The sequence below is a fragment of the Callorhinus ursinus genome, unplaced genomic scaffold (genome assembly GCF_003265705.2).
Source record: "Callorhinus ursinus isolate GAN/ISIS: 27379988/994484 unplaced genomic scaffold, GSC_fseal_2.0 scaffold28, whole genome shotgun sequence".
Lineage (NCBI taxonomy): Eukaryota > Metazoa > Chordata > Mammalia > Carnivora > Otariidae > Callorhinus > Callorhinus ursinus.
In genome coordinates this window covers 11,220,379-11,243,043 of record NW_027397090.1, presented here as the reverse complement: position 1 = coordinate 11,243,043, position 22,665 = coordinate 11,220,379, and the positions used below count along the sequence as shown (strand labels likewise).

Here is a 22,665-nt window from a genome sequence, read left to right as displayed (position 1 = left end):
GGCTAGGTGGTGGCTGGCACGGAGAAACAGTTTCTTGTTCTGAGCGCCGCCGAGCTAAGTAAGACCATCAAGTAATGCGTCAGTGTTCCCCTGGAGCTGGGAGGACCTGTCTCCTTAGAGCGAGGAGCCAGGAAGGCCAAAGGTGCTTAGAAGTCCCACCAGCCCGGGGCCACTGTGTGCCCGGCATGATGACACCACACTGCGGAGACAGTCAGGAACGAGCCGGGCAGACGGCGGGCACTCCCAGGCCCTCTGAGGCGGGCTGACCTACAGGGCACGTGCACCCCACTCCGAACAGAGGTAGCGCGCAAGGCCAAGGAGGGGGACACCCGCCAGGTGACTCTGAAGCCGCTACTTCACCAGCAGGTCTGGTCAGCCAGGGCGGCCGGGCAGCTGCAGGGACGCGGGGCACATGCTCAGGGTGCGGGCCGGCCGCGGACCTGGGAGGCAAGTGTGCTCACCTGGCTGGCTTTGGCGTTCACATCCCCGCTGCCGAAGAGTTCTTCCACGACGCGCATGTCCTTCTCGGCTTCCACGGCGGCGAGGGCTGCCAGCATGATGGGGGTGTAGCCCGCCTTGTTCTGGTGATCCACGTTGCACACGTCTGCGGAGACACGAGTCTCGTCAGGGAGAAACCTTCCTACAGCGACCCTTCTCCCCATGGACCAAAGGAACAGGGCTGGGAGGAAGCCTGTGAAACGGCCCCCGGGGCTCCACGTCCCAGAGTGACTCGGAAGGAACTGCCAGAGACGTTTTCATACTCAACGAAAGGATAAAAGGTTTTCTTGTGTCGTGTGAGGCCAGAAGCAGCAAAAGTGAGAGTGAGCCTTCATGGCACCTCTTGTTCGCAACTGGTGGCTGGACTGCAACAGCCTGGAGCGCTGGGGGGTTGTTCTAAGTAATGGTGGCTTCAAAGAGTCCACATAATGTGGGATGTGGACATTCGTCTGTGTCTGGGGGATCATGATTATGGAACGAAGAGGCAGGGAGAGCTAAGAATATGATGGATCTGTAAAGGCTTCTGTAGAGAACATGATGGCATCACCCACTCAGAGATCACGACTCATTCAGAGACCCTAGGTTTGCTCCTCTGACTTGTCTGGGGCCTTGGAAGCCCAATTCCAATCCCGTGACACCTAGCTAAGCTGTTCTTGGAACTGCGGTCTGAGAGCAAATGCAGTGAGGAACTGCCAGGGACTAACAGACACAACAGACCAGGCGTTTTCTATTCCTGTAATTCTTAAGGAGGCACTGGGGGCTCAGCAATCCTTTTTAAAATTCCTTTAGCACTTTCTAATAAAATGAAAGGAATGCAGAGTGCAGGAGAGAAGCTTTCATGTGTGACCATATATAGTTAAAATGTTCAGGATGTTTCTATCATAAGGAGTGAGAAGAGAAGATACCGTGCAAACCTGCCTTAAGCTCAAAAAATAACTGCACAGTAGGGACATGATGGCATTTACACAAAGGGCATGTTTTTTAACTTAGAAAAGGAGAAAGAAAAAGCTCTGTGATGGAGAAGCATGTGAACCAACGAGCTCTCTGAGGCTCCCCATCATCTGTGACGTGCGGTCGTTCACGGAGGCTGCGGTCACTACGTTCACCCACACGCTGGACGGAGCCCCAGCCTCAGCCTATAACGGTGGGCAGCAGAGGGTCAAGTATATCCAGTAGGGTGATTAACCAAAACCCTTTAATTTACCAAAACCCTTTAATTTACCAAAATATCTTGTCCACACAAATTTTCCAAGGGTAGGTTAAATTGTTACTTTCAAGAGTAATCAGAAATCTTGTTTTTGGCTCTTTTGGATATTATCCACTTCTCTGTTTAAACAACGACATGGCGGGGGGGCGCCTGGGTGGCTCAGTCAGTTGGGCGTCTGCCTTTGGCTCAGGTCATGATCCCAGGGTCCTGGGATCGAGTCCCACATTGGGCTCCCTGCTCCGTGGGAAGCCTGCTTCTCCCTCTCCCTGAAGCTGGTGCTCTCTCTCTCTCTCTCAAATAAATAAATAAAATCTTTTTTAAAAAAATAAACAACAATGTGGGCTGACAGTATCACCAGCTCTGTTTCTAGTCTGGAAAGTCTAAAGGGAAGGAGGGTTGGAATTCCTTCCTCTAAGATGGAAGCACTTTTAGCCTAACATATTCCCATCCGCTGGGAATAAGCAAACTTAGAAGGGATAAATCTTGCTTGGTTACTTCTCTGCATTAATCTAAATTCCCCAAAACGGAGTAGAAGAAATTAGTGAGTTGGATCAAGAAGCAGTATGGGGACACCGGACAATTTTATTGCATATGCTAAATCAAAGTTTCACATTGTGTGCTCGCTAATTTAAGACCAAGGTCCTATAAATTCTGTATCCGTCACATACTAGAAGTAAAAATATGTATTTCAAAAATAAATCAGAGTGACTCGGGGACTGTATGTACCACTGGGCTACATATTTGAACAAAAAGTTTAAAGTTCGCCATTTTCCAAGGGGACCCTTCCATGTAGCACACTCTCGCTTCGTGTATCAGACATGCAGTGGCTATATTCTGGGATGGGATGTTCCAATTATAAACAAGGGTTTTCACTGTTCTCATTACCGGGGTTCAGATACAAGAACAACACGTTCTTCACTCTACGCGGAGTCCCGAGTAACAGGGTCTATTTCGGTGGGAATGGTTACGATTCTACTATAATTTGTTATAGTGGCTTTGTGGTCCCCATCTCGGCTAGTGGCACACCTCTGCAAGGCCGCTGGATGGGGTCGTGGAGCAAGGGCAAGGAGAGCAGCCTGCAACCACCGGAGCTGACGCGGGTCCCGGAGCAGCACTCTGGCTTTTGAGAGCGCACTCGCCTTGCCAGCGTGATTCAGCTTGGGAGGGACCCTGAGGCACGTTCCTCACCAGGGAGACACCTCGCCTGAACGCAGCTGAAACGCAGCAAGAATAGCCTCACAACCTCCTTGCAAAACGGACCTGGAGGCCGTGTCTCCCAGCTCTGTTTACAGGTCAAGCCTCCCACCAATGACTCAAGAAGGGTATCGTTGCCGCAGCGCGTGGAAAAGCAATGGGGAAGGGTGTGGGGTGGTCCCAGCACTGAGGAGCGGGTCAGCCGGCTTCTCTGAGCGGAGTCATCGCCTGAGTGAGGTCAGGGAAGAGACCAGGGCAGCGCACGCACCAGCGTCCAAGAGCAGCTTCACGATCTCGAAGTTGGAGTGGGACACGCTGTAGTGGAGGGCCGTGTTGCCGTTGCCGTCTGCCATGTTGATGATGTGGCGGAGGACGTCCGGGGAAATGGCCTCGAACGCCGCTATGTAGTCGCCCACCATGGCCGGACTGGCTGACTTCTGACTGGACACACGGAACCACTCGTGCTGCAGGGTGTTCAGACAGAACCGCTGCCAAAACACCAGCAAGTGGCCGTTAGTTCTATTTATAGCCCAGCTGAAAGCCCGAGAAATGAGGCCTTTTATAGTCAGCGCACGCAGCGAGAATCGGCTCTCAAAGAACAACTGCATGAAACCCGGAGCCCTAAGAGGTGCCTCAAACTCCAAACTGGAGAACCGCTCCTGACTTTCAACCACAGACATTTCTAACTTCTGTAAAAGAGTCCGTGCAGCACTGTTCAGGGGCTCTACCTGCAAGGATCCAATTCTGTCTCTGCTACTTGTGAGCTGTACTCTCCTGGGGAAGATACTTACTCCATGCCTCAGTTTGCTCATCTGCAAAATGGGGGTAATAAACATACCTTTTCCCCACAGGGCTTGTGATGAGGACAAATGAGGCAATACACATAAAAACACGTAGGCCTGGCTTCATTGATTCTTGAACGATTAATATTAAGTAATTATGCTGGCCTTGCATGTGATTTTCAGAGTACTCAGGACAGAAGAAATTACTTCACCCACACTGAATTTATGCTGCTTTCTTCCTATCCAGACCACCCTTAACTCCTTCAACATCCCCACAGCACTGGGCTGAAAGACCATGAGGGTGTAGCCAACCCAATTCCCACTCCCATCCCAAAGACAGACGTTCAACCATGGAAAGGGATTAAAAAGCAGGTTCGAAACAAATTACATTTCTCATTCAGAATCATCTGCATCTGACCATGAGCCCCGTGCATGCCTTCCCTTAGGCTGTGGACACATGAACACGGGCCTTATTTCAGGAGCAACCAAGTCAAACCCGGACCATGTGAAGTTCAAAGCAGACTGCCCATGACCACTGCTGGTGACCGGAGGAACTAGAATCCTTCTTCCATGAGCCCTTTTTACACGAGTTTACCGTTCATCTGTGCTTTGCTTACTCCTGAAAGGTTTAGAAATAGACCAAAGAAAGACGGAAAGCCTATGTCAACAGCACCAGAACCCAAGAGGTCCCCTTCCTACAGAGAAGTGGGAGCTGGAATTGTACTGGCTTCTGCATCTTTATCGTCCAGCTACTGATGATTCGGTTTTAGCCCATTCAATAATATTCTGTGGCACTTGATGAAAAGGGTCCTGGGGTGGGAAAAAAAATTCATCTAATGTTTTCTTCTGCTCATTCTTCTACATATTCAGGTTTCTATCTCTCTGGAGTCCGTCCTCAAATGGAGAGAGGGGAATTTGTGTCATTTGGGTGTTGAATTGTTACTGCCGTGTATGTGGTGTCCTGTCATGGGTACTGGCCCTGGCACTGTGATTGTTCGTGTGTGTCTACCACTTTTCATGGCACAGTTCCTTCAACGCGTTTTCATCAAATGAGTTCAGTTTAACCAAAAAGGAACTGACCATGGAGTATGTGCGTGACAATATGCTTGGCAATCTGGGGCCAGAGAAATGGATGGTCCTCCCTGAAGACCACATGACCCGGTATTTTGAGAATGGTCAAAATTATTCTAGCTATAAGATCTAGGGTCCAGAAGCACCAGTTTTAAGTTCAGGTTCAACCTCGTGGGAAATATTAACACTGCAGTGACATTTCACGGTTTTGCTCTCTTGGGACTGAGGCGTAGACAGAAATTTAGTTTATACTGAAGGAGTTCTGGGTCCACCCCCACCCCAGGCCAGGGATTTTATTTCGTATTTGCTTCTGTAAACATCACCACCGTGTGCCTTTCTCAGCTTGCTAATTTAACGTCAAGACACAGCTGGCTCTGAGAAATTTAAGTTTCTATAGCAATGGAAACAAATATGAGGCACAACCGTAATTTTAAAGAAGGATGCCGTATGATAAGGTAATATGATTCAGAAAGGATAAATTTAAAACAGGGACCAGTATTCGAGAAGTATCATCTAGCCCCAGTACTAACGAGGACCTAGCTGACTAGCTCTGGACAAGACTCCTCATCTTCAGGGCCTCAGTTAAAACAGAAAAGACCAGGACAAGGTGGCCTCACAGGTACGCACGCCCACGCCCCTCACACCTGCGACAACAGTCCCAGTTCTCCCTCAGATTGTGCGTGTTGTCCACGAGGAAAATGGTGCCTTTCCAGCATGAGGGGATCCCTGAAGTCCCTTCTAGGTCTAACGTTTTGGTTTCATCACTCTACAATCCTGTGAGACTTTCTCACTCGCTGCTGACTTGGGTTATGCAGCAGAAAACTCCACGTTGATGAGGTGCCGAGATTCAAATGCCAACTCTGTCTCACGTAACAGGAGAACCTACGTTTTCTCAGTGTGCTGAAGAGAACTGTCAACCAGAGGGCGGGTCTGACCTGGGAGAGAAGTCGCACCTCAAAACTCCACCAGCCCCACGAGGGAGAGCGACACACTTCGCCAAGGTGTCCGCTTCACCGTCGCCCCAGAAATGCTCATCTGCCCTGGGCCGTGTCTTTCCTGCCCCTGAAGCAACCACCAGCTTCACTGCTGTGAGCTTCCAAGTCTCTCAAACTGGGCACAGATGACAAGTGCAGTGACTCCGAAGTTTAAAAATAGCGGCCGCCCGCATTCCACACGGGAACATAACACGCACTTTCATAATGGAAAGGAATGCTGACCTCGGCCCAGATAGGCTGCTTTTTAAAAAACCAGAGGCCAACTTTAAAAACTAAAACAAAAAACAAACCAAAAAATAAAACACAACAACTCTGGTGGCTCTTCTCCCCGGATGACAAGGTTCAGGGAGCGGAAGCAGAATATGTCAAAACCTGACGGCTGACTGCAATTAGCCCTTCCTCCCGTGTGCAAGTATATGCCTCACAGAGGCTTCACTGCCGAGAAAAGTACAGGGTGGGGATGTCCGCTGCGGGGCCTGAGGTTAACGTGCAGTGTGAATAGGGCAACGTGAGGCTCACTCTGCTTACACGAGCTAGAGATAGTTCGGGGGCAAAGCGTGTGGGCAACAAGAGCTTGGGGGCAGTCTAGACAACTGGACTTTGATGTCCACTCGGGTAATTTGTACAGACAGGGTACAATGTCTGGAGGGCAGACTCACCATATCCTTGCTGGTCAAAGCTTTGGGGTCATTTATATTATTTTTCAGTAAGTTGCAGGCAGACAACATCTTTTCACTTAATTCATACCTATGACAAGATAAAAGAAAGAGAGCTCACGATTGGCCACCAAAGGAAAGTCATTTTTATTGCAAACTCTATGGCCCTTTCGAAGACAAGAGGCCCCAAGTGGACCTCAGCAGGTTCGTGGTGGGACAAGGTGCTTGCCTGGAGGTCAGAGCAGGCTTCCTTAGGCGTCCGAGGACATACAGAACCAATGTCTCCACCCAGAGCTCAGGCCTTTCCGTATGGGCAGCTTTCAGCTTCACCTGTTTGGCCTTTATGACATTATGGAATAACCTGTGGAACTTTTTTAGTCCTTTTATTCTAAGTTCCCAAAAATGTTTCTACCCTTAAGGGGCTGAAGAGGTCAGAATTACCACAGATCCATTATGTTGACCAGCAAACCACACGTCTGCACTCAGAAAGTGTTTAACCCCCGTGAAAATCTAAACTGAAAAATCAGATGACATACGGTAAATAAATGATAGCTCAATAAAGCTGTTTAAAAAAAAACAAAAAAATGAAAAAACCCCAAACCTAGATGACAAGATCCTGAGCCATGTGAAAATACTTGGAAATATAAACTAGAAACACTTACCTTGTGTTAATGCAGTTAAGCTTTCATTTGCAAAATTAAACAGAAGTTTTCTGAAATGTTCTATTTATACTCCACATAGTGAAAAACCATCTTGAATTTTCCATCTGTTCTATTCTCTGTTTTATAAGCACTGATTTCACATTTGCTAGCAGTCTTTAAAATCTGCTACATCGTTAGGTATGTGTTTCAGCCAACCACAGTGTTTACTGGGTATTTCAGCTGCTGCTTAGGAGACTCCCAAACCCATTCTTGTGGTGTTCCCTATCACTCAGTGAGCAACAAAATGCAGACATGTGACTGATTACATCATCTTTGAAGTGAATGCGATCTTCAGCTGGGGCTAAAAGACCGCTCCTTTCACACACAGCGATCCTGTAAGAACAGTACTGACCTGTACCAAGATGAATGGCTAATGATAAAATCTGAAATCTTAAAAGACACGTGCTGGCCACACAAAATTCTAACATTGCCTTCAAATATAAGGTGGGTTGTCGGAACACTGAAAACTTTAACGACACGTAATAGTTCTGTGGATGGTGGCTCCACACATAAAATTAGCTAGCAAACACATTTAAAGGAAGCAAAGGTGGCAGCCTGATCAGGCCCTTCTCTTTGCTACTCTGAGAGATCTAGGAGTCCTCTCCCTCCGCACCTGTGTTTATCAGCATCACGACACGACGGTCGTACCTCTGAGGATGAAGTTTAGCTCTCCTTTGGGGATCGGAAAGACCCAACCAATAGTTACAATGGCGAAATCTCCTAATCGGCCAGTTCTCTTGCCAAAGGCACAATGAACGTGGGAAGGGTTAGGGAGGGGAGGGGAGTGTACCACACCTCTCTCTGATTTCCACCTTCTCAGGTTCACATTCTGGAACCTGCATCTCATCTTCCACCCTGGCGGACTTGAAACCTTCAATATTAACGGCATGGTGCCCTTCCGCCATTCCCCGAGTGTCTTCATCCTTCTCTTCCTCCTCCTCTTCCTCGGGAGGGTACTCAATGACATCACACTCGTCATCTGACTCGGAGGAAGAGCTTTCATCTGAGCTGGAATCATCACTTGAAGTTGTTTCATACCTAGGTGGCAATTGGGAGTTCAGGAGATGCAAGGTGTGCCCAGAAAGACCCCGTGACCGAAACTCTTATGCAGGGAAAGCGGCTGACTGCCTCCAGACATCTGACTGTGGTTGAGACCCTGCATTTGGAAGTTCAAAGTAAGGTCTACTTAAAAATCTGGTGGTTTCAAATGGGTTCTGGCTTAAAAGGCATAACTTGAGTTGCCAATTGGTATCATTATACTACTTGTAGGAAAGGAAAATATGTATATGTACAGCACCTCTGGCTTAGGATAAATCAAAGGAAATTTACCTCATGAAAGCCAGGTCTGCAGTGGTTCATTTCTTTCTGTTCCTTCTTTTTTCTTTTCCCTTACATTCTTCCTATTTTGCTCCATTAATTGTTCCCGTGTCGTGGTGAACAGATTATTAGGTTAAGTAATCGATAGTTCCTCTGGCACACGCCCTCCAAAAACTCCTGGGCCGCACTACCCAACTAGACTTCAAAGATTCAGGAAATAGGCCCCATTAAGTTAAATCTTTATGTAATGTTTTGCCATAAATATTATCGCAACTAACCGCATTATTGCTTTCTTGTTGAGGCCGAGGCTATATATGGATTAATAGATTAGCTGTTCTGCTTCAACTGCAGGATGACAAACAGGCTTCACTATTTATCTGACCCAGTGAGAAGGAATAAAGAGCTAACAGACATTCTATTTAGAAAGCAAAGAACTGAAGGCACAGCTGGATTACTGGTCAAGTGAAAGGCCCTACAATTTTGTATGTAAGCATGGAAAGCTAAACAAAATAACCCATTTTGAAGGAGTGGATGACCATCACCAGCCCGTGGAGCGATGCTCTCGCCTCTTTCTGTTTGTTCCTGAGTCTGGTACAGGTAAGAACAAGTTGTCCAACTCCGCGGGACACTTGTCGCCTGCTACTTTTGTTGAAGACTACTGTTTTCAGATCAGAGGTGGGAAGATGTAAACTGCTCAGCGGCATCAGGTGTCTTTTCAAGAGTGACACATCCTTAAAGATAGCAAGGAGAGGAGAGGAGCCCAAATGCACCCTTCTGAGGGGATCTTCCGTCACCAAGACGTGGCTGAAGCCCAGCCTGGGCACCTTGAAATGGGACTTGAGGAGACAGGAGGTGAAGGAGACAGACCCGCCATGTACAGACTGACTGGTAGCATCTTTCCTTACCCTCCGTTAATGCCAACAAACTGAAGATTCTTCTTTGCTCCATTTGAATCTTTGTTGCCATCTTTCTTCTTCATGATAGACTTCAGTGTGCTTTCATTGTTTGTACATACTGCGAAAAAGGGAGTCAAGGTGAGCAAAATTAACACAACTCATACGCATGCAAGTTAAGGGACCAAGAAATCTTTCTTCATGTTCATTTTTTTTTCCTCATTCATGTAAATTTAGATCTTGGCACTTGCATATGAGAAGCGTGCACAAAATCCACTGGAAAGATGTATGCATGTAAAGAAAATAATTTGAGGTTCTTTAAATGGGGAAAAAAACCCATTAGTACTTCCAAACATAACAAAAGCACTGACCACTAGCATTTGCATCAGGCTTCACTGTTTATAAAGTGATGTCCTAACTTACTCGGGCCTCAAGAACCACTTAGGCACTAAAATAGGGATTATTATTGTTCTTTTCCTTCAGCTGAGATAATCTGGGAAGAAGTTATGCCTGCCAGACTGCGAAGGAGTGCGATGCTACTCAAAATATTTCATAATTCACAAAATCAGATGAGTTTTCTTCAGGGGATGGCACACTCCTTTCTCTGGCAATTTTTTTAAAGATGTTCTAGGCCTACCTTCCTAACACTTCTTAGGTCAATGGTTCTTCCAGGTCAACCTATGAGGCACTCTGACATAAGACTGGGGCACTGGCAGTGCTGGTCCTAGAATCCTGAGGCTAAGAAGGTCTGAGTGAGGAAGGTTACCATAGAGGCCGGCGGCTATCTGGTCGTCCGTCAGGTTCACGGGGGACAGCGTGCTTTCCTGAGAGGGGAAGGCGTCCTGGCCGCGGAGGGGGGTCCCTTCCACGGTCCCCACTGCTTGCTCAGGCGGGGAGGTCTGGGTGTGGAACGGAGCTCCTGCTTGAAGGCCTCCACACTTACAGGTGTATTCCAAACCACTGCCTGGCAGGAAGGAGACGGGGGTAGAAGCGTGTGATGTTAAGACCGAACGAAAGGGGCTACACTTGTTTTGTTTTGTTTTTAGTTTTTGCGACTCATCATTTTCTCAAATGCTTTTCTCCCTGTGTTTTCCTTTTGCATATATGGCCGTACTATGGAAGCCACCCAGACTCAAACCCCAAGGCCTTCCTGACCCTCCACCTTCCCTTTATCACCGCATCCGCGTCTGCCCAGACGGGTCCTTCCACCTCCTCCTCTTCCCTCTGCCCTGGCTGCGACCATCCGGGCCCGTTCGGGTCGGGCGGGCAGCACAGCCTCCTGACCGTCCTCCTGCTTTACCACAGCCCCTCACACACACAGCTGATGAGCAAAACTCCAGCCCCTCAAATCCCATCGGCACTCTGGCTAAAACGAATCTGAGCAAAGCTAAAAAGCACTCCCCTCTGCTCAGGAAATGCAGTCCACGACGCTTAGCCACGTACTCTAGACCACCCACAGCCCGACACATCTCACTATGTCTCTACCTTTATTTCCCACCACGCCTGGGGTCCCTTTTGAGGGGAGGGCCGCCTCCCAGTCCCTGGGGTGCTGAGAGTGGGCGTCTCTCATTTTCCTAAGAGCGCGTCCCAGAGAACGCTCCTCTACCTGGAATGCTTCTTCCTCCCCACCTGCACAGGGTCAAGCCCTCGGTCGCCCTCGTCTGAGCCTTCCCTGACCTGACTGAACATGACTTTTCTTTCCCCAACTCCCACAGTCCAGCTCTCAGACCCTCTCACAGGGACCTGGGACTGCCTAAGACTCCCTTCTACTCTGTTAAGAATTTTGAGTTCGAATCAACTCTCTCTCCTCACATCTACTAGACTGCTTTTCTGTCTTTCAGGTACTTAATATTTGTTCACTAACTCAAGCAGAAGAATCAGATCAGTTCACTGCATATAATTACGGTATCTAGGTGTATCACAGTGTCTTTAACGTGGCTGACCATGGAAGATGTTTACAACATATGGTTAAACGAGGAAAGCAGATAATAAGACTCTACACGTATGTGATCCTATTAGAAAAATATATAAAAGTTATCTGGAAGCTACGGAGATTTTAACTTTTCTCTGTATTTGCCATTTTTTAGAGGGAATATTAACTGTGTTCAAAATCACTTTAAAAAAATAAGAAAATTCTTTGACTAGCAATTTGCTTCTAGGAATTTTATCCTAAGGATGTACAAAAAGATGCAGATGGATGTTCACTATTTCCATGAGTAAAACAGTGGAAAGAGGCAGATACCACAGTGTGTCAATAAGAAACTAGTGAAATAAGCTCTGGTGCATTTATACAAAGGAATTCTATGCAGTCATTAAAAATTCTCATGTAGCTAAAGATTTCTAGCAAAGGAAGATAAGCATAGTGTGTTAGTGAGTTTTAAAAACACATTATTAGGGGCGCCTGGGTGGCTCAGTCATTAAGCACCTGCCTTCGGCTCAAGTCATGATCCCAGGGTCCTGGGATTGAGCCCCGCATCAGGCTCCCTGCTCAGTGGGAAGGCTGTTTCTCCTTCTCCCACTCCCCCTGCTTGTGTTCCCTCTCTTGCTGTGTCTCTCTCTGTCAAATAATAAAAATCTTAGAAAAAAAAATAAAAATGTATTATTAAATCGTTTGGAGAAAATAAATATATTTTGGCAAATAATTATATTTATATGTATGTATGTTAGAAAAAGTCTGGAAGGATATACAACAAACCTATTTAACACTGCTTTTCTAAGGTTAAAGAATTATAGGTTGCTATAATTTTTTTCTTCATGGTGTCGACTTCCTAAATTATGCACTATCAACACGAGTTACTAATCCAAATAAATTTAAACCTACCCACAGCAATGTCATATGATAATGATTTGATCACAACTTCCTCTTTTTTAAAGCTCTGAAATTGCTTGGATCCTCAGAAGAAAAGAAATTTAAATACTGATTGTATTTTGAGGCAGTTAGAAAAAAAAAAAAAAAACAACACCATGATAGATTCTGTAACTGTTCTCTTCAAACTCTACTGTTCATATGAACCGTCTGGGGATATGTGCTAAAATGCAGATTCCCAACCACCTGCTGTGGATCTGCAATGGGGCCCCAGTGGTGGGCGTCTCTGACATCCCCACTGACCCGTCCACAAGACACTCTGATGCATGTGGCCCACTTTGGAAAGTACTGGTTTAAAAACAATGACCCTCTAATAAAAAGAGTGGAGGGAAGCAAAATGTTCACAGTGAGGCATTAGGGATCACCTAAATTTTAATTCTCATATATCCAAGCTAAGAATTCTGAATGCTTGGATTCAGATGCAAGCACTGAATGCAAGCATTCGAGGTTCGGTGACTTCATAGCTAGACCAGAACCTACATTTCCTAACCATGTGAGCAGTACTCTGTCCGTGAACTAGCAGCACAAGTCCCTCCTCTAGCTCTGCAGGCAAGGGGCCTCCCAAGTGACTCCACAAATCCACCTCCCTCCCCCAGCAAACACATGCAACACCGGATGCGGCCCTCCAGATGATATGCAGTGCCCTTGTGACCGGATGTGGTTCCCCAACAGCAAAAACGAAGCCTCTGACTTACTGTAAGCAAAGTAAACAAAGCAGGGCATTGGTCTCCGTTCCTCCTTCTCCACCCCCCTCATCAGCACGGCAGAGCTAGAGGGGTGACCTCCTCAAAGGCTTAGCCGCTCCGATCCCTAAGCGCCAGGACACTCTTCCTGGAGAAGCACTCTCACTAAGCATGCTCCTATTCAAGAACCAGTGAGGACTCACCAGTCAGAATGGCTAAAATTAACAAGTCAGGAAACGACGGATGTTGGCGGGGATGCAGAGAAAGGGGAACCCTCCTACGCTGTTGGTGGGAATGCAAGCTGGTGCAGCCACTCTGGAAAACAGTATGGAGGTTCCTCAAACAGTTGAAAATAGAGCTACCACACGATCCAGTAATTGCACTCCTGGGTATTTACCCCAAAGGTACAGATGTAGGGATCCGAAGGGGCACATGCCCCCTAATGTTTATAGCAGCAATGTCCACAATAGCCAAACTGTGGAAAGAGCCAAGATGTCCATCGACAGATGAATGGATAAAGAAGATGTGGTGTATATATACACAATGGAATATTATGCAGCCATCAAAAGGAATGAGATCTTGCCATTTGCAACAATGTGGATGGAACTGGAGGGTGTGTGCTGAGTGAAATAAGTCAATCAGAGAAAGACATGTATCATATGACCTCACTGATACGAGGAATTCTTAATCTCAGGAAACAAACTGAGGGTTGCGCTGGAGGGGTGGGGGGTGGGAGGGAGTGGGTGGCTGGGTGACAGACACTGGGGAGGAGATGTGCTATGGTGAGTGCTGTGAATTGTGTAAGACTGTTGAATCACAGGCCTGTACCTCTGAAACAAATAATACATTGTATGTTAAAAAAAAGAAAAAGAAGATAGTAGAAAGGGAAAAATAAAAGGGGGGAAATCGGAGGGGGAGATGAACCATGAGAAACAAACTGAGGGTTTTGGGGGGGGGGATGGATTAGCCTGGTGATGGGTATTAAGGAGGGCACGTATGTCCAAACAATAATCATGGAACACTACATCAAAAACGAATGATGTAATGTATGGTGACTAACATAACATAAAAAGAAGAAAAAAAGAACCAGTGAGGACTTTTAAAATGCAAATAACCCCTACGTTGTTTTTTTGTTTTTTGCAACCAGAGACATATACAAAAGCAGACACTGGTATAATGAATCCCTGCGTGCCCATCCTGGGCTTCAAGAGCCATCGGAGCTCAGGCCCCAGCTAGACTCCTCCACCCACTCACATGGGGGTGCTTGGAAGCAAAACCTAGAGGGTCTATCACTTCCATCCATAACGATTTTAGCATATATTCCTCAAAGAGCTCTTAAAAAATTATAGCACTAAAAAAAACCTAAAATTTTTTTAAAAGATTATTGTATATTTGGTCAGTATTCACATTTCTCCGATGCTCTCAGAAAAACTTTTGTAAGATATCTGAACTGGAATCCTTGTCACAGATTTCCACTGGTTGCTCTGGGTTTTAAGTTTTCGGATCCATAGATTTCTTTTTTTTCTTTTTTTAATTTTTCTTTTAAAGATTTTATTTATTTGACAGAGAGACAGCAAGAGAGGGAACACAAGCAGAGGGAGTGGGAGAGGGAGAAGCAGGCTCCCCGCCGAGCAGGGAGCCTGATGCGGGGCTCGATCCCAGGACCCTGGGATCACGACCTGAGCTGAAGGCAGACGCTTAACCAACTGAGCCACCCAGGCGCCCCTAATTTTTCTTTTTTTAAAAGATTTTATTTATTTGAGAGACAGCGAACGAGCTTGAGAGCGCACAAGCGAGGGGAGGGGCAGGCAGAGGGAAGAGCAGGCTCCCCACTGAGCAGGGAGCCCGATGCGGGGCGCGATACCAAGACCCTAGGATCATGACCTGAGCCGAAGGCAGATGCTTAAATGACTAAGCCACCCAGGCGCCCCTCTTTTTTTCTTTTTGAACACAGCTTTCAAAACATTTATAAGTTGAGGTGTAATTTATATACAAGAAAATGCACAATTGTGGAGTTCAGTGAGTTCTGGTAAATGCATATGGCTGTGTGACCGCCTTCCTTAGTAAGATAGAGAACATTTTTAACAACTCAGTATATCCACACTGCCCCTGCCCTCCTTTGCAGACAATCTGCCCACCGTTACCCCCCACCCCCTCCCCCACCCAAGGCCACCGTTCCTCCGCAGAGCACTGTTGCGTCAACTAGGGCTTCTCAGAACTTCTCCCATGCAGGGCCAAGCCCTCCAGCAGGCACATGAGGGTCCTTCCTGATGAATGGACCGCCCGTGGGAGTTCTACTGCTCAACCCTTCCCACCCTCCATGTGTTCACAGGGCTCATGTGACGTCATCATTCCCACCTGTGTCCTTCTTTACTAGACCATTCTACGGCCTGGAATTTCAGCAAACTTCAGTATGTGCACTCGAACCATACTCTTTTCGAAGCTGGCCCCGATTCTACTTCCTCTATAGCCCTTCTCCTCTGGTGCTAGTCCACAGAGGTCTCTTTCCTCCCTCCATGTCCTGCAGCACTTAAGTGTCCAGACCAAAGTATGCCCGCCCTCTGCTCTCTCGGCATCACGGGCGTCTCCGCCATAAGAACGCGAGCGCCTGGAGTCCCTCCGTGCTATGCTCTTGGTTGGGTCCTCTCCAGTGCCGAGAGCCGTGCTGGGGAACGGACAGCCTTCCCTAAGTGCCTATGTAATTCAACCGAAAGTCGCCAGGGTTCTGTGGAGACTAACTAGCGAGGCAAAGAACGACATTAAATGTTGAACTAGTCCTCATTCGCTGGAACCAGAGGGAATGTTTCACCTCTATTGCCAGAAAATGTTTTTTGGATGGTGCTGAAACTTTGGCTGCTCTCGAATGGCCCGAAAACAATGGTCTGAACTTGATAAGGACCCATCGTCCTTAAAGAGCACACCGAGAATGAGATGTGCACCAGCCCAGGACTGCGGTGTTCAAGTGAAACACAGGAAAAGGTGCAGCCCAGAAAAGCAAAATAAAGAGGACAACAAAATCCAACGGTCTTGACCCTGGCTGCACTTTAGAACCAACAAACCTGGGGGTGGGGCTTTTAAAAATACAGATACAATGAAACTCTCTGTAGGGGGGCCCCGAGTGTTAGTACTTTTATTTTTATTTATTTTCTTTAAGTATTTTATTTATTTATTTGACAGAGACACAGCGAGAGAGGGAACACAAGCAGGGGGAGTGGGAGAGGGAGAAGCAGGCTCATCCCAGGACCCTGGGATCATGACCTGAGCCCACGGCAGATGCCCTGTGTTAGTACTTTTAAAAAGCTCCTCAAGCTTTTCTAATGCGCAGCCAGGAGTGAGAACCAGTGATTTAACAGATATAAAACTTGACTGCTGAGGGGCACCCGGATGGCTCAGTCAGTAGGGCATGCAACCCTTGATCTCAGGGCTGTGAGTTCGAGCCCCATGTTGGGCCCAGAGCTTCCTTAATAGAAACAAACTTGACTGCTGAAAACAAGAGTTTAGACTTCCCTCTGGTTTCAATCCATCAACTTGCACCATGTGAATTTTTAGGAATTACTGGAGTTTCGTTAACAGGCCTGGACCACTAAGGGTATAAGTCCACGAGTACCAGTAAATGCTACCCCAATGACATGGGTAAAACCACAGGAGTAACCACAAAACACCTGCAGAATTCTGGCACTCTGGGCCTAGATGCTCAAAGCTCCCACCAAGTGGCAATGGTTCCCACAGGCACTGCTGGGGAGCTCGAGAGCTGGGGAGGGGGGGCAGCTGTGCTTTGGTCTTTAAGTTATAATGACCATAAATGCCAATAAAGCATGAACCTCATTTTACAAGTTGACCAGATTAGTGATAACTAAAAGAGAGCGAGTCACAGAAATCTCAGTGCTCTGGAAAATAAAAGTACCTCAAAGCATTAATTCTAAAGTACACATAGCATTTAATACATGGATAAACTACCTAAGGCAAACTATCATGAAAAATAAGTCACTTTATTAAAGTGAAAACTCTGCGTACGTTCCCGACTTTAAACCGTTTAGAATGCAACATTTAGAAATGTTAAAAAGCAAACTATTTTATTAAAAAAGCCTTCAATGAAAAACAGAGCTGGAGGAGGTTTTTTGTTTGTTTTCTGTTTTTTTGTTTTTTTGTTTTTTTTTTCTTCACAAGATCACCCTCTCCAATATCCTCTGTGACATTTCTCCACCTAGAATTTGTATTAGTTCTTGGTATATTGCACTGTGTATCTATATTTGTTAGAAAAATGATTTTAAAAAATAAAATGGATTTTAGAAATCACTCTGTTCACATATCCCAACTCTTCTGCTATGCCAACCAATACTTTGATTTATAATGCCAAGTGTTTCTGAAAACACAGCTATGAACACTGTGGCCAGCTACTAAACACGTATTTTGTCAAAATTTCAGCTAAACATTCTGATCTGATTTTTAAAGAACATGTAGCTTGTTTGTCAAGAAGTAGGCCTGAAATATCTGAATCATTACGGAGGCCACGCAATCATCGGTATTTTCCCCAAATAAAACTACGAATTCAAAGGGATCTGAACACACGTAGTTTTTCCATTAAGAAAAGGGCTTGGGCATAAATTCATCCTTTTCAGAATACATACTGGTTTGGGGAACAGACAGTAGAGATTATTCGTGAAAGATCACCTGCTTTTTTGGTACATACTACTTCTGGGAGAAGGTATGCATCTTTGATGGAGGAGAAAGGGCAATCCCATCCTGATTCAAGGCTCAACATTCAGAACTCTGCCTGAAGGCCAATGCCTGTGACCACCAACACAGTCAACTTGAACTGGAGAGCTTCAAGGGTCAGAGCTGCAGTTTAATAATTTCTAGGGCCATTTTAATATTTTCCTGGGAACATTCCAGATAGCTGTTACGCATGTATCTAAAAATGGGTACTTAGAAATTAAAATGCTAGAGTGGATGAAGAATCAGATTCTCCTTCACCACAACCCCACCCACATTTAATTACAAACCATCCCAAGACCTGACCCAGAAAAGCCACACTGACAGGCTGCATTAACTAAAGTTAGATTAAGCATGGGTGCCTTTCCAGAAACAGCTAAAGACCTCATCTCCTCCCTTGATCTCAGAGGGCCTGATTGCAGCTGAACTCTTGGAGTACTTTCTATTTGCTCATTTGGTGGCTAACACATATTGCCATAGGTTATCATTCATATTTCTGGTATACATGTCTTGGCTTGGATTAGTCCAATTGGAATACAAGTTCTTCAAGGCATAGACCACGTTACATCTTTGTTGCAGTACCACACTTTGCACAGAGTTCACAGTCAATGCATAGCTATCAACTGACCTGAACAGAGAAGGAGACAGAGCAGACTGTAAATATCTTTACTGAGGGGCACCTGGGTGGCTCAGTCGGTTAAGTGTCTGACTCTTGGTTTCAGCTCAGGTCACGATCTCAGAGTCCTGAGATAGAGCCCTGATCGGGCTCGGCGCTTAGCGTGGAGTCTGCTTGTCCCTCTCCCTCTGCTCCTCCCCTTGCTCCTGCTCTCTCTCTCATAAATAAATCTTTAAGAAAAATATCTTTACTGAGGTGTGAACGACTAGCTGCTTGGAGGAAGAATAAACAGCTGTGGCCACTGTCCAATATCAACAAATTCACTTCATCCTTAATGACTGAACATCCAAGAACTCACTTCAGTTCTCAAAAACTACCAATCTGTATGGTTTAGCCAGAAAGGAACTGCATACTTTAGGATTCAGAATATATGTCAAAGTAAACTTGCATCTTTTTCCGGAGTTGCACGGCCATGTCAATACCCATTTAAAACAAGCGTCAGTTTAAAAGAGAAAGATTGGCAAACATGTGTCCAGGGACAGGTTCACAAAAGTGGTGGACAGATTTTAAACTCATGAAAGATGTTCCTTTGGGTCCTTTTCCCCAAGGTTTATAACGGGTGTCCCAGATCTGCAATTTCAATTTTTCTGAGTGGCCACTATCTCTTTCAAGAATCCTTTTTTTTTTTTTTTTGATTTATTTATTTGACCGAGAGAGAGAAAGAGAGAGTGCACAAGCAGGAGGAGGGGCAGGCAAAGGGAGAAGCAGACTCCCTGCCGATCTGGGAGCCCGACGTGGGGCTCAATCCCAGGATCCTGGGATCACGACCTGAGCAGATGGCAGCTGCTTAACCAACTGAGCCACCCAGGAACCCCTCTTTTGAGAATCTGATGAAAAGTCTTCAATTTCTTAACAAAACTTCCTAACATAAAACTGTTCATAAAGCAATGGCCCCCAGATTAAGAGGCCTTGTTCTAAGGCGGTTTATTCCAACAATATTTCCCTGAAACAGGGCCTGGGTGTGCCTACTGGTACCAGTGGTGGTGGTGGGTGACAGCAGAGAACCCATGAATTTTAGAAAAATACTTTCTCAACTGAATCTGATGGGCAGCCTGGTGAAGAGTAACTTGTAGAGAATAATTCTGCTGAAAGGGGTCCGAGCAAGAAACATGGAATCCAGCCTTCTCATGACAGAAGAGGACATGGCAGCCCCGATTCTTCCTCTCTCAACCAATACTGCAAGTTCCTGAAGCACTTCCGGGTCAGCTCTTCTGACTTCCGGGTCAGCAGGCTCTCCCCTCCATCACGCCATTATACACTGCAGGGCTTCAGAAGCATTTTGTCCAGATTATACGATGCTCTTGGAGCATTTATTTCAAAAAATTGTGACTAAAAAAACTTCTAAGTCCTTGGACAAGTAAATGGTATATTGTTTGAGCTAAGAGAAAACTCACTAGAAATGGTATTTCTGTAACAACTTTATTTCCCTGATTTTGCTTTGGCTCAGATCTCTGTCTACAAAATTGCTTTCACAGCTATGGGAATGACTCTAAGTTCATACTTTTTTTTTTTTTATTAAACCCAAGATAACTAAGGGTGCAAATATGGAAGCTGATTTAAAAAGCAGTTCTTCTATTAAAAAAAAAAAAAAGTTCTTCTGAGTATGAGAGATTAATTTCCTATATATTGTGGCAGGCAGTTAAATTACACTGTTATAGTTTTGTTTATATTTGCTCAGAGACAGGTATATAGTTTTGGAGTATTTGTAAGTGCAGGTCATTCATTTACGATTTTCTCTCTCCAGAGGGAAAAGGTAAAAAAAAAAAAAAAAGAAAGAAAGAAAGATATTAACTCACTCCTCAAACCAAAATAATCCTACTGATTTACAGGAAGAATAAACATTTTTTCCTAAGGTTTGTGTGAGAACAGAAACTGATTTCCTCTTAACTTTGTAATTCCATAAAAGAAAATATTAAGTACAGGAAACTTAGACCACGAAGAATCAAAAAGTGTTTTATGGATATATGCACCCTGATGTTTACTGCAGCATAACCAACAACAGCGAAATTATGGAAGCAGCCCACGTGTAATTCAACTGATGAACGGATAAAGAAGACGTGGTACATATATACTTTGGAATATTATCCAGCCATAAAAAAGAATCTTGCCATTTCCAACAACATGGACGGATCTAGAGGATATAATGCTAAGGGAAATCAGTCAGTCACAGAAACACAAAAACTGTATGATTTTACTCACATGTGGAATTTAAGAGACAAACGAACAAAGAAAACAAGGGACAGACAAAAACCAGACTCTTAAATATAGAAAACTGATGGTTACCAGAGGGGAGTGTGGGGGGTGAAATATGTGAAGGTAATTAAAAATACAATGAGCCCTGAGTAATGTATAGAACTGTTGAATCACTATAGTGTACACCTGAAACTAATGTAACACTGTATGTTAACTATACTGGAATTAAAATTCTAAAAAAGGAACACTGAGGAAAAAAAAGTATAGAATATCTTTGGTAATCAACAAATTTCAGCTGCAACAAAATTATGACAAGGTCTCTCTAATCCCAGAGGAACATTTGTGACCTCTTATGTGACAAATACACAGATAGAATATGTAGGATTCAACTTTTGTTAAAAAGAATTTACATCTCTAAAATATAGAGCCACACACACACCCCACTTGTACACACCAAACACCCATAAGGGGTTACCCCAAGGGAGCACGAGGGAGGCTTTCACTCTTTATTTTAAGCTCTTCTGAACCATTAATTTGTTACAAGCACATATTCCAGTTATTATTTTAAGAAATTGAATAGGGGTGTTAGGCATTATGGTGCTACAAAAAAGAATGCTCTTTTGCCTGTGAAAAAGGGATGCCCTCGGGGTGCCCGGGTGGCTCAGTCGGTTAAGCTTCCAACCTTTTTTTTTTTTTTAAAGTACACTCCATGCCTAGACCTGAGCTGAGATCAAGAGTCAGAGGCTTAACTGACTGAGCCACCCAGGCGCCCTAAGCGTGGAGACTATTTAAAAAAAAATTTTTTTTAAATAAGACATGCTCTTATATCTCCAACCTAGAAAAATTGAGAAGTCTCTGGATTGGGCACAAATACACATAATTCAATTTAGGCTTTGTTTGTAGCTTTTATACAGACTCTGAATGACTCAGAACTGAACAATTATTCTACTTATTTTGTGTTTTCCATTTTTTACTGATATCTTTCCTTATCTTGATAAAACTGTTAGTTGGGGAGGCTTAGTAATTGAGGGGAAAAGGTGACAGCCAGAATTATGAAGATAAACATTTGGATTAAAAACAAGAGACCATTTGTGCAGTTTTTGTGTGGCAATTTGTTCTGCATCTACATTTCCATTTCTGGAAGTAGCAAAAACAGGGACAGCAATGACAGCCGGCATTTACTGATCATCTATGCTTTGGGCTGCAGACTACTACAAATGCTTTACTCACACTGACTCATTAGATGTGCCCTTCGACCCCAGGAAGGAACAAAGACAACTTGTCCTAGGGGCACAGAAAGAATCTGAACCCAGAATGTCTGGCTTCAGAGCCCAAACCTAGCTTTTAAAAATCAAGTACCGGGTTCCTGTAAGTGATCGTTTATATGCTCTTGGGGACGTCAAACTCCAATTCCACATCGTTTCGGTTGGGGGACAAAATGTCTATGCTATTCATGCCTTTTGGTACAGAAATGTATTCTAGACTGGGCATGAACAATATTCTATGTTGTTCGGAGCCCGCAGTAAGCCCCAGTGCATTTGGACACACCTTCACCCTTCACAGCGTCCAAGTGTTGAAAATCTCTACCATATCAAGCTGCTTTGGTTTTCAGTCCATATAGCAAACACCAAGTAACAAAAAGTTTAATGCTCTGCCCTCACCTAACTCCTTCTGCATTAGGACGTTAGAATACAAATGTGATGCGAATTACAGAAATACTTTAAAATTGTTCTCTGAGAGGGAGCTGCTTCGTGACCACATAAGCGCTATTAAAAATATTTACACTGGGCGCCTGGATGGCTCAGTTGGTTAAGCGACTGCCTTCGGCTCAGGTCATGATCCTGGAGTCCCGGGATCGAGTCCCACATTGGGCTCCCTGCTCGGCAGGGAGTCTGCTTCTCCCTCTGACCCTCTTCCCTCTCGTGCTCTCTATCTCTCAAATAAATAAATAAAATCTTTTAAAAAATATTTATACTTCTGGGGCTCCTGGGTGGCCCAGTCAGTTAAGCGTCTGCCTTCAGCTCAGGTCATGATCCCAGGGTCCTGGGATTGAGTCCAGCATCGGGCTCCCTGCTCAGCAGGGGTCTGCTTCTCCCTCTGACCCTCACTCCACTCATGCTCTAAATTCTCTCTCTCTCTCTCAAATAAATAAAATCTTTTAAAAAATATTTATACTTCTGCTCAAATGCTGTAGGTCTTCTACATCTCAGATGATTAATT

The 22,665-nt window shown here is 45.2% G+C and overlaps 1 protein-coding gene across 12 annotated transcripts in view; it reads right to left on the bottom strand.

Moving 5' to 3' along the window:
* Positions 1–22,665, bottom strand: part of KANK1 (KN motif and ankyrin repeat domains 1) — a 207,596-nt gene that overhangs the window by 4,019 nt on the left and 180,912 nt on the right. For 11 of the 12 annotated variants that reach the window (XM_073878116.1, XM_073878112.1, XM_073878117.1 and 8 more), the window contains 6 exons: positions 10,081–10,278; positions 9,327–9,435; positions 7,900–8,142; positions 6,407–6,494; positions 3,168–3,387; positions 462–604 (listed from right to left, as the gene is read on the bottom strand). In XM_073878116.1, coding sequence (XP_073734217.1) covers positions 462–604; positions 3,168–3,387; positions 6,407–6,494; positions 7,900–8,142; positions 9,327–9,435; positions 10,081–10,278 — 1,001 coding nt within the window. The remainder of the gene's footprint in view (positions 1–461; positions 605–3,167; positions 3,388–6,406; positions 6,495–7,899; positions 8,143–9,326; positions 9,436–10,080; positions 10,279–22,665) is intronic. The other variant, XM_073878118.1, reaches the window with a different exon arrangement.